The 13,134-nt window shown below is 39.5% G+C and overlaps 1 protein-coding gene across 1 annotated transcript in view; it reads right to left on the bottom strand.

Moving 5' to 3' along the window:
* Positions 1 to 13,134, bottom strand: part of cdkal1 (CDK5 regulatory subunit associated protein 1-like 1) — a 293,873-nt gene that overhangs the window by 241,914 nt on the left and 38,825 nt on the right. Inside the window, exon 4 of the mRNA XM_066683019.1 lies at positions 2,805 to 2,889. Coding sequence (XP_066539116.1) covers positions 2,805 to 2,889 — 85 coding nt within the window. The remainder of the gene's footprint in view (positions 1 to 2,804; positions 2,890 to 13,134) is intronic.

The following is a 13,134-nucleotide window of genomic DNA, read 5'->3' as shown; positions in this document are numbered from 1 at the left end:
GGAAATAGCATCAAGGAGGCCAGAGAAAATGAGAAGAGCAAAGACCTAATCCAATTTCCCTGGTAAGAATTTAGGGCACAAGGTTCACACCCAAACTTATGAGTGGCCACTGACGGACTGTGACTGGGTCAGTGAGTACGTGCAACATACATACGAGAGAGTACACTTTTTCCCCTATGTTTAATTGGGTTCTCTTCATCTTTTAGGACATGAAATCCTGATATTTTATTATAGTATTTGCACAGAAATGTGGACAATTTTAAATGGTTCAAATTTCCAAGCACCATTGTTAAGAAATATGTGGCTCAGATTTTATCACTATGATGAGATTTATTTTCATTACTTTTACTTCATGATTGGATTAAGGTCAGCTGTCATTCAGGTAAAACTCAGGTTTTTTACACTTTCTGTAACTTCATGAAAAAGACTATTTGTAGTAGAATAACAGTATCATTATAAAATATAAAAAAAATGTATCCAAAAATGTCCCTCAGTGTCTCACTACGGGATGAAGTCACACAAAAACACACAAGCGCTGGGCTAAAGAAGACAATGCACATGCTGAATAAATAAATACAATTTTCTCCCACACTCCAGCTCTCACAAACTAGGCCCATCCAAACTATGTCTGGCATAAAAATAAACTCCTTCACTCAAACACACACATGCGCGCACACACTCCCTCGAGAAACGCACGGCTAACCCGGCGTCACAGCTGAGTGAGATTAATGACTGCAGATTGGAGATGGCGGAAAGGGAGCCAGTGGCATAGGCTGTACTCCCTGCACCTCTCATACACACACACAAACACACACACACACACCTCACTTCAATTAGTCCCATAATGAGAAGCTCAGTGGTGTCCTTATCTCTGCACCACTACAATTTACGCCGCACAAACACATTCATTTCCTGCGCATTTCCGCTGGGATTAGAACTCTGTCTGAGCTTACACCATATCTTTACTCCCTCCTGGATTTCATTTAATCCAATGTTTACTCTACATTCACTCTCTTTCATCGTCACTTGTGAGTGTGTCTGTGTTTTTTTTGTTTTTTTTGATAGCTGGCTGAAGATGTTTTGTTTAGTTCAAAGACGTCAGGATATGCCATAAAGACCAGCGTCATTATTCGGCTTCTTCAACAGCTCACTGTGGGTCTAACTACTCAAACTGGAAGCAAAACATTTAGCCACACACAAGTGAATGTGTAAAACAAGGGAACTAAAGTGCCTCTCTATATCTATGTTATCCATTTAGCAATACATTCATTGCATATTCCACAATGGTTTATAAGTAACTGCATATAAATAAGTCAGTACAAAATTCTATTTACCATTATTCTAAAGTTCTAATATTTATTAAATGGCGAGAGGAAAAAGTAAAAACAGCAGAATGAGACTGTGCATTCAATATTTCCTTTTCCATTAAAAATTTCAGTTTCCCCTGATCTACAACTGGAATACAGTAGGTGGACCCCCACAAGCAACAGTGGACAGTGTCAAACACTGCGTTCAGTAGGTCAGCATCACTCCACCACAACCTTTGGACCTGCCGAGGACACACAAAGTACACTGTACTCAAAACAGTGACCTGGAGCAGGCCATAAAAAACCCACTGTAGACGAAAGGCAGACGCTGGTGTTGGCGTGTCTAACCATAGCAGAGACAGATGTTGTTGTTAGCAGAGCAGGAGACGGGCTAATGTAAACTGTCTGTGCACTGAGCAACACAGGATGATGGTGCGCAAACATCAGGGCATTGGTTAAGCCAAGACAGTGGCCATGATCTACTGATGCTGGGCAGGGTGATATGCAGTGTCCTCTCTTTGTAGAGTTTTTATTTTATTACTCAATGTTTTTTTTACCCGGACTGAATGATGTTATCTGCAAAGTAAACACAGTTTTTTAAAAGAAATACTTGCATTATCATCTACACATCTCACAATGTAGAGGACATGTATGCATTTCTGGTTCTGAGATATCTACTAATTAAAGCATAATTAATATTTATTCTCTGGATCTTTAACATGGACATAGCTAGACTTTAGTTTGTCCTTTTAGAGTAAATGACTAAGTATCTTCTACTCACCCTATCTAATAGTTAAAAGGGGGCCAACTAGTGTCTCAAAGCATCCAAAATGTTCTAGTCAAAGTGTGAAACTTCGCTACCTACACAATTTTTAAATAATAATATAATACCTCAACACATTACTCAAAAGTTTGATTTTTACATACTTTTTATTTAATCACACAGAAATTGTAACTTTTTTGGTGTCAGTTAGTAGAGTCACAGAAGATCAAAATCAGACAGAGGACATAAGTAGTCAAGGAATTTTTAGTGTGTGAGCAGAAAGAATGATGTGCATTTTGATGTCCGCAATGTAACAGGTTATCTGAGCAACACTTGCTCTGCTAGAGGAGATTTGAAATATCCAAATGATGCTTGTCTGTCTACTGAAAACAGTATCACCTGCAGAGCTAGGGATTTGACTTTGACTTGCTCAAAGTACAAGCCTTTCATCACATGCTTGCATTGCATTAGTAGCCCAACACCAATCATATCCCTTACCATAACAGTGTCTCACATGCACTCATTATGTGACTAGAACTGCTCTGAACATGGAAGACTGGAGTTTGAATTCACTTGGGTAGGACTTTTGCCAACCTCTAATATAACTGAAAAAAGAACCTCTGGATAATAGCGTCTGTCATAAATGCTATACACATATTTAATTCTGGGTATTTTAACAGAACAGGGGTTGATATGTTTAGTAGACTGCCATAAGAATTAAGCTCAACTCTTACTTGATGGAGTTCCTGAAGTGATCTTCTGCTGGATTCTTTACTGTACAGCTGTTCAACAACCACACAGCAGCATCAGATGGCTCATCTGTACGACAGAGAGGGAGAGGAAAGCAAAGTTAAAAGCAGCGTAAGCCAAAATCAATCTTTACAGTTGTATTTAGGTCTAAGAGTTATGACATCCATTTCATCTAATTCTCGGACATGCAGAGAGCAGCATAGTTTTTATTTTCCTCTCGAAATATACACCAATCCAACCAGATACACCTATAGGTGTCCTTTGGTAAATCTAGCATGTCCCACAGCTGAACATAAGCACATGATGTGCCTTGAAAGCAACATCAGCTCATGGGTCAGCTGCAGTTTGACTTGGCTTTTGGCTATTGGAAATTATTGAAGATGAGACAAGTTCCTCAGTCCACTGTTTTTCACAAAACCAATGAACAAAAACAACACTAAATTGCTAAGGAAATTAATCAGCCTAGATTTTCCATCATTCTCGCAAGCTGTTTACTGCAGGCCAAGACCGTATAAGGCATCAAGACTCAGTAAAAGTCTAGCTGATGAAGCCAGAGACCTAGGGGATTGGGGGGGGGGGGAGGGGGGAAGTGTAAAAAAGGATGAGTATCAGCCAACTGAAGGACAATCAGCCACAGGTTATGCCCATCATTAATCCAGCCAGAGAGGCCTCATAAACATAACCTTACGCAAAACAAGCAGACACTTCTTGTAAACCTAACTCATGTCCGTGAATCATTAGTGAAGTGAGTGGGAAACTGAAAACAAGTTCACGTAAAAACAGTTTTATATGAAATCTGCTCAATTAAAGGTTTCCGTCACAATTTTGTACACAGGATTTCCAAATACCAGGTTCTACACCAAAAACCACCTCATCTGCTTCAAACAAATTGAGAAGCATGTAGTTTCCAACTAGGCTAAAAAGACTTCATGTGTTAACCCTTAACGTTTCTATTAAGTCTGGATCTTACAAAACTCTTTTAATATTATTCCCAATTCTTAAATATAAAGCACCTGATGCAACTGGACTGCAACTCACTCATACAACACATTCTCAAACATTTAGGCACTGATTTATAAGTATGTTTGAGGTTGATAAAAACTAAAAAGTTCATAAAGAGAAGACAAGATTGCATTATGATTTGCATTTGCTGAAATGCTGCTGTTGTGTTTATGGCCTTGTTTTGAGGAAAGGAAAAAAAAGTCTTTGCCTTTTACTTAGCAATAAGCTACATACACTTGTACCACTTGGCCTGAATTTTCATCCAGCTATTCCCAATGACAAACAAGCTTAAGTACCAAGTGACCTCTCACTATAAATAGTGCTACAGACTGTAAACACTTCTTCTGGTTCGGGAAAAATGTTACATTTAAGCATTATTCAAAAACATTAACAAAATTAACAATAACCTATTCAGTTTAAATATTTAAATAAAAATTAAAAAACACAAGTCTGTAGGGAGTTCACAGCCATTGAACATATTAGGCACTAAGAAATGATTTCACATCATAGTTGGATAGTATATGTCAGAAAATGCACACACACGCTGTGTATCACTGAAGATGGGGGATGATGTCAGTTTGAATGCCCCAACTGCAATCCCAGTATCTTTACACTCATAAGCCCAGCACTGACAAACAACGGGGCTCTGGGGAGAGGCGCCTTTAATATGCGCACACACACCTGATCAGAGCGGCACAGCAAATGGATACAAATGCATTTGGAATATGGACCGCATTCATGATCAAAAGCAATCCCCATTTCTGTCCCCTAAAGAGTCCTTGTGTTTTTAAATCAGAGGAAACACAAATACTACAAGCTCAAGTCAAAACACATTCCTTCCTAATCCTCAAGGCATAAGGAAACATCTTAACTAACTTCCATAGTGTAAAACGGAATGGTTTATTCTCTAGAATATGTTGAGGAGAACAAAGAGTGAAGTGCAGGTTGACACTGATCATCCACTAAGAAGGTCTCTGGACTAGACCCTAGAGCAGGTAACTGTAGAGATTTTGACACCCAGTTTGAGACCATCCAAATATATTCCTCAAGAAGATCTATTGCTGGGGAAAGAAGATTCTGGCTAGACCTCAACTATAGATTCTCACTGTAAATCTGCACAAAGAAAAAGTCTGCAGGAGAAGAGTTACATTTCGATAGCTATAACCCGTTCTGTAGGAACATCACACACAAAACTCCCGCTGTTCCTAACATAAATATTAAACAAGAATATTCATTTTCTTTGGAAGGGGTATTTAAATAATAGTCTTGTCTGTATGTGTACATTTCTGGGGGATATAGCCTATATTATTCATCTCTTCCAATGATGAGAATGATACACCTGAACTAGATGTGTGAAAATAATTTAGGTCACTAAAAGCTGAATATCTGTCTGAATATTTCATGCTGACTTGAACAGAAAAATGTAGCATTTTACCAGAAACCAAACTGGGAGCCAAAGCTGTCTACAAAACACCACCTTCTGTCTAAACCTTGCAGTTTTGTAGAGACACTGACAACTCCCAGCTTCTAGGCCTCTAGTCTCATGCCCATTTCTAGCAAACTCTGCCAGGTTTGTTTGGATAGGGCTGAATGTTAAGGGCAGGAAGTGGAGTCTCAGGAGCTCCAAGTAGTGCAGCCATGAGAAGTAGGCAGGTAAGCGGCCAGGCCTTGAGGGGGGACAGCGCTGAGGAATGAGGCTGTCAAGAAGAAACTGAAAACTTGAGAGCCAGCAGTTTGGCTCCAGCCAGGGGGCAGTACACCACTGACTGGACAATGCCATAGAGAAAAGGTCTATGTGGACATGGTAGTTGTGGTGGATAAATAGGTCGTTTAGTGTAGACAGGTGCAAAGTGTCTATTGGCTTTGAGATCAAGCAGGCACTGAGATGTGTTGCCAAAATAAAGACACATGTTTGAAGAAAATTAACCCCTTTCTACAACCCCAGGAAGTAAATGAGAATAAAAAATACAGAATAATTTATATTATGAAAGCTTAAACAGAAAAAAAGGCATTTTGTATATGTTCAAATAAATCAGTTATTTATAAATTCTGCTGAGGAATGTAGCTGTAGACATTAAGAAAGATGTAATTGTGAAAATAAATTTTAAATCTGAATTTTCTAACAGAACAAATAAAGATGTTGAGGCAGAATCCCTTAAAAGGATGTATCATTCAAGCATTCAGAGTCTGCTGTGTTTAGGGCCATTTCAATTCTATTTGTTGCATGTGATTAGCCAGCCAAAGTATTTACATTACTTCAAATGTATACCAGCAGAACCACTTCTATTATTCCTAAAAACACTGCGAATTGGCATGAAAATAAATTACCAAGGAAAACCCCCACAGGTTACTGAAGGCAATCATTTGTTTGGAGATGTCACAAAAAGTAAGTTCTAAGTAATAAGATGGCTGTTAGAGATAAGACTATGTACACTGTTGTGAGTGTGTTTGTGAATTCTGTTATGGTGAGTCAAACTGCAGGAAGCCTTAGTCACCCTTTCTTGGACTCTTGGGAAATCCAGGTAAACTGATTTGCATGTATTTGCCTGAAATGTAGCAAACAGACCTGTAGTTGGATGGGCTTGCCTTAACATTTCTTATATAACACGTGTACAGAAATATCAAATACTTGTAGATTAGAGGCTAAAGGGGCCCTTTAGGAAATTGCCTATTGTGTGGTTTTGGTCATTTGGATTGTTTAATTTACACCACAGTAAGTTCTGTGGGAGCAGAGCTGTGGTTTTGCTGTAGCCAATCAACATGCAACTAGGTAAAGTCACTCAAAAGTGCCTAAATGACTAATATTTTCTTGGTATTTGAGATTTATATTCTTACAAATTTAGTGCATGAAGTTTAAGTTCATTTATGTTTGTGACATCAATAATAATTGCTGATATGTTTTGTTTGTTTTTATTCTGTTCTGCTTGCTATGTCATATGCTAAGAATATGGTAAGAAAAGTTAATGAAGATGTCTTTATACACTCTAGAGGATTAGAACAGCCAAAATATCCAAGCGTATTTTAGATTTGATAAGCTATTAAGCTTTGCCCATTTCTGAAACATTTTAACACTGCATTTATAAGAGCATATGTACTATTTCATTTCTATTCGAAAACAGGTTAATTCCATGGCATAAACCCCCATACTGGGGTTTTCCAGCCACCCATCTACTCAGAAAAACCCAGAAGCACAGCATAAGTAAAGACTGAGTTTAATTTTGGTCTACATTTTACATTAAAACACCGTATTTACACAAACTATGTCACTACTTGAAAAGAAATAGGCACTATTTGCTACTAACCGCTTCCTGTTTCTAAAGCATTCGCAAAAGGTGGAAGTGCCTGGTACAAATATACCATGTCTACATTTTTGGGAGTCTACATCTGACCCTGGAAATTAAAAAAAGGCCAGGTCCTTTCATCTAACAACTAGATCAGTTCTGTGAGAACTACACCAAGTCACACTATAGGCCACACTCCCTACTCAGTATTATTAAAAATGACCCAAGCTATGCTGCAGGCCACATTCTGGCTCCATCTCAGCAGAAATCTTGGGATCAAAGCCTAGCCTGTGCAAGCAGACTGCAGCAGATAAGACAAAATTAAGTGCTGGGAATCTAAGCCTGTGCAAACAGCACGTGTCTAGACTCCCAGCCAGCTGTAAACGTGTTGGATATACTTCACTACGATGGCTGACCCCAAAGATTCCTCAATACCGAGAACATTATACTTCGATAAATAATTTTATATTAATATTAGATAATTCATTAATTTATGTTTCTATGATATTTTTAGGGTTTATTCTTCTGTCAGGAATAATTTCATGGAGTCAGCTCGTGTAAAGCCTACTATACACTGGCCAATAGCAGTGGTCTTATAGCATTACAGTATGTCACATTCCACAAGATGCTGTGGTTGAAATCTAAGCCTATTTTTGTGTGAGATAATTGATGTGCTGAAGTCTGAATATGTTCTGAGAATTTCAGGGGTATAAACTCTGACACCAGCAGTTTATTGTATGCTGTCTTTGACACCAAATTTGTCAATGAATATTCTAAAACTCATGGACAGAATAGTTGGAAGTGTGTCAAGCACAAGGCAGCCCTTGCTGAGGCTTCTTTAGGCCTCAGGTGTTCCCCGAGTTAAAGAAACCCACAGACACAGAGCTATACATGCTTCATTTCTTTGATGTACCGGGCAAAACACACATAGGGGTCCATCCAACCCATTTTATCAGAGGCCAGCTGACCTAGAAGGCCTCTGGTCACAGACCAAAATGTAGCTCTTCATAAAAAGCCAAATGATTTACCCTGGTGAATACCCTAGAAACAAGGTGGGTAAAAAAACCTAAACGATTGCTTTCCAGTCCAGTTGACAGCTTCAAAACAGCCAATGGCAACCCCTACTTCTACGCATGACCTCTTCAGGCTTGAATGCCTCCATCTAATTGAAAAAGGGGAGGTAAAAAAAAAAGTCAACATATACATTAAGAGCCTATATAGTGTAAAGAGCCACTGCTATGTTCAGAAATAAGAGGTAAGGACAGCATCTGCCACAGCCATCTGACTCCAAGTGTCTGATGTCTTCTGTTGACGCTGGAAGATATGTTTGAGAAAGGCTGCGTGTCTCTGCAGTGGCATGGTACAATATTTTTCCAACAAAGAAATAGCGGGGGATAACAAATATTACATAAAGAACAGGGCTTGAAAAACACAGGCACATGGTAAACACTGCAAAAGGGGTCAGCAATCATGGCATCAAGGACAATCCTTTGTGACAGCAAGGAGCGTCAACCTGAATTGGACACAAACAATTGTGATGCTCAGAAATCTATAATTATTTTGTGTTTACTTAAAAGGTCACAGTGTATGTATGTATTAAAAACTGATAATAAAACTATATATATATATATATATATATATATATATATATATATATATATATATATATATATATATATATATATATATATATATATATATATAGAGAGAGAGAGAGAGAGAGAGAGAGAGAGAGAGAGAGAGAGAGAGAGAGAGAGAGAGAGAGAGAGAGAGAGAGAGAGAGAGAGAGAGAGAGAGAGAGAGAGAGAGAAAGAGAGAGACAGAGACAGAGAGAGAGAGAGAGAGAGAGAGACAGACAGAGAGACACACACGGGTTACATGGCTTACATTATGCAGAAAGATTGCCCAAAAGCACACATTTTCCTATGGATATAAGTGTTACAGATATTATTTTGTGCTCAGCCAACTGTGTCTGTCCACACATAAATGGGAAGGAGTATGGATTCACCACAAAAAAAACTTTAAATTACTCAGTATTCAGAATATCCAAAGGCCAAAATCAAGTAAACTCAGCACCAAAAAATATTTCTCCAGAGTTCAAACAATTTTCACACAGATTTCATGAAACATCTGCCAACATTCAGAGACTAAATATATGCCTCTTACAAATCACACTTTTCTTAAAATGTCCCAAACTAATGCCAAATGCTAACCACAAGCAAGAAGAACATCTGACAATGTGTCTCAGCCATGGAAGACACAGAGTTTGACAGCTTGTCTAAGTGTCTAAGCCAGGCCTAAATGTACACAATAAGACAAGCACAAACACAAGAATCTGCATAGGCAAGGCTTGTTTACAGGGTGAGGAAAAGGTGTTGCACATGGGCCTCACTGCAGAGACAGCTGAATTAGTGCTAATTCAGAGATGTTTGGCCCTGGGGCCAAATATGCTCTACCCATGCTGTCTGGCCACTCTGATCCTCAATATGTCAAATCAACTGGCAGAACACATTGTTCCTATGAAGGCTATCTGAGCTGAAACACACAGACAATATTGTTTAAGTAATGAAAGTTATTACGAAGAGTGATTCTATTCAAAGCCTGCATCTGGTTAATTCTGTTTAAAATTATTATTATTATTAAGCAGTGCAGTGACTTAGTAAGCCAAAAGGTCACATGGTGATGGTCAACAAGCAACAGTGTGAGCAATCATGCGATTATCAAAATCTCTTAATGCAGACAATATATTTTGGGTACTCTAAAACTGGTGTTATACAAGGCCTAATAAAAGGACATAATTAGGGTCACTTACAAGGTCTAAGAATGATGGATATAATGGGGAGTCTGTTGTCACATTGTGGCAGTGTGTTACTTTAATAAGCAACACATGGAAGGGCTTAAATGAGAGTCAGTGTCCTGGAGGATGGGGGTGGTGACACATCAATGCCTCCAAGGCAGAGAGGCCTACACTTGGGGTCAGCTGTTAGAAATGGCTGGTTGAGTCGTCTCTGGTCAACACAAAGTGGCCTTTACAGAGACAACATAATGCATTAGCACTGCAATAATCAGGGGTCTCCTTAAAAACATGTACATCATTGGAAAAAAAGGGGAAGCGAGAAAACACACACACACCATACAACTAGAGATGACCTGAAGAGCCCATTGGTGATTTAACATAAATGATGGATTACAAGTTTTAACAAAGGAGTGAACTGACACCACCAATCAATGAACAGTCAAAACAGGGTTTATATGACAACATACAAACAAACAAAAAATGGCAGTGTAAAAATCAATATATCTGTCATCTACCAATGAACAGAAGATGTTCTTCAAAAGTAATGTTTGTTGTTTTCTTGCCATGGGGACTGGCTTAGTCATCAAGGTCGCCTAAATAAAGTATTTTCTAAAGCAAAGACGCCCGTTATTATTTCTATTGAAGGGAGTTTTGCTTTGTGGTTAAGCACTAAAGCCGCTGATGAAAAAACAAGCATAGGCACTCTGCTCCAAAAGTCTAAACAGGCCTTAATGAGCAAGTACGTGTTTGTTAGTCAGCTTATCTTTATAATTGCAGCTTAAAGCAAACAATGTGATTATTTTCATTGCTTTCCATTTCCTGGTGCCGGATAAAACAGCGAGAAACAAATAAGATAATCATGCATTTCAACTAAAGCCACTTAGGAGACATTACACATTTGATGGATTCCTTGCTTCCCCTGCTTTCACAAACTATTAGCAATTTTGCACCTCGGTTGAGTATTTAAAACCTATTTAGGAGCTTGAAAATTAAGGTCCTTTACAAGATGAGACTGGTGTCTAATGAATTTCAAGAAGGGCTCTAAATCTCCAATATTGCCGCAGCTACAGTATCAGTTTAAATCAGCCATCAAAGTTTGGGGCTTAGGAATTGCCTTGACACTGCTAGAAGAGATCACATCTCCTGAAGACAGCACTGCTGGACATCTTTGACTTTGTGTCTGAACAGACAAGTGAAATGAAAAGCGAAAGGTGTTATATTGCCCTAAGATTTTTTTTTATTAATATTATTTATTTTATTTTTTGGAAAAGGGAAGGGTGAAGATATCACTGGCAAGAAAGGATATTAATACTTAAACATCTGGAGGACCTCCTCTGGACAGATAGATAGACTGTTTGGGTTGGAAAGCACTAAAAAGTGTAAATATATTCAGTGTGAGAGGAGGAACCTGTCAGGAACTGAGGCTATGGAACTGGACCTGTATCTCACAAGATATTAATTCATCCATTGTCTGTAACCGCTTATCCAGTTCAGGGTCACGGTGGGTCCGCAGCCTACCTAAGATATTCTGCACTCAATTATGTCTTTACATTTTACATGCTGCCACAATCATCACTGGCATATGGGCATAGAGACTTTTACACTGAGGCTTAACTCCATCCATTGGTGCTGAATAGGACCTGTATATAGCCAGGGACCTATACACATGGACCCCATGGCTGAACCTTCAACCTACTCGCCCACATGGCCTGAGAATGTAGGGCTATTCAAGTGAAATACAAATATCCATGAGTTTGGACATTGATGGTACCCTCCTGCTGAAAAGTCGTGCTCCTCTCCCAGGGTGGTCAAACAGTCTGCGTTCCAGACAGCAGATGATTGGGCCCATTTAAAAGTCTGACCAGCAAGCGAAGATGAGCACGTCTGTCGCAGCTGGGAAGACAGGGTCACTTTTTATTACGGCCCCAAAGCTCTCCCGGCTCAGCTCGCCGTAAAATGATCAGTCAGCCAAATAATCACACTGAGGATGAGGCAGGAAGGCTGTGGGCACAGTTCACCCCCAGCCACCCCCGACAGGCTGTCAATGTTCAATCGCCTGTTCGCTCACCGACCAAACTCTAAAAAGCCATAAAGCTATAATCACGGCGACTTTAGAAAAATGATAAAATGAGGGTACCTGCCGAAGACCATAATTTAAATTTAACTGGCGCCAAATCTAACTTGTCCTTCAGTCTGCACTCCTATTTCAAAATATTGTGAGCAAACAAAAACAAGAATTCAAATCTGCCCTGGTCTGAAAAGTGCCCCATCTGACATCATTCACCCCGTCAAAGCAAGCTGACTTTAGTAAGGGCATTACAATATGCAGACCCCATTAAAGAGAGCACCATCCCAAACAGAGAGTCAGAAAGTAGTGGAAGAGAGGGGGCAAGAAAGTGTTCGTGACCAAGCCAAGGATATTAATAGATACCCTTCCCCACCCGCTGTGCAGACCGAGACTGGAATAAGGAGGACGTGACACGCTTATGGCCTGTACCGCTTCCAGGAATCCCGCGGCGCTGGTATCTGCAGTTCATAGGACTACAGAGGTGAGTGGAGACAAGAGTTTGTATATGAGGGCATGCCATTAGTGTCTCCAAAGAGAGGTATAAAACACTCATGCCAAGCTAATATTCTGAAGGTTAATTGTAGTTGGTGCACTGCGTTCCAAAAGGTTAGATACTGTCAAATCTTCCTCCACACAGGGAGTCCTCTACAGAGTCTGAAGCCCTTGAAGAGGATGTCAGTGTTATGCGATATAACAATAAATAAAAAAACAAAATAGAAAAATCTGTCCATACATACACACCGATCAGCCATAACATTACGACCATCTTCTTGTTACTACAATGTCCCTTCTCTCAGCTCCACTGACTATACGAAAGCACTGTGGCGTTCTATAATCACAGAATGTCGTCCAACTGCTGCTCCGCATACTTGTTAGTCCCCTTTCAGTTACCAACCCAACACACACAAACACACTAATGCAACATATCAGCATCACTGCTGTGCTCAGAATGATCCACTACTCAAATCATACCTACTCTGGTGGTCCTGATCACTGAAGAACGGAGTGAAATGGGGCAAACAACATAAACAGACTGACTACAGTCTGTAATTTCAGAAAATCAAAGTGCTCCTGTATTGTCAGTGGACCTGAGAGAATGGACAGTGAGTGTAGAAACAAGGAAGTTATAAATTTATGGCAGGTGTGTGTGTGTGTGTGTGTGTGTG

The sequence above is a fragment of the Hoplias malabaricus genome, chromosome 10, assembly GCF_029633855.1.
Source record: "Hoplias malabaricus isolate fHopMal1 chromosome 10, fHopMal1.hap1, whole genome shotgun sequence".
Taxonomy (NCBI): domain Eukaryota; kingdom Metazoa; phylum Chordata; class Actinopteri; order Characiformes; family Erythrinidae; genus Hoplias; species Hoplias malabaricus.
The sequence above is the reverse complement of the archived record's forward strand: the minus strand, read 5'-3'. Positions and strand labels throughout refer to the sequence as shown.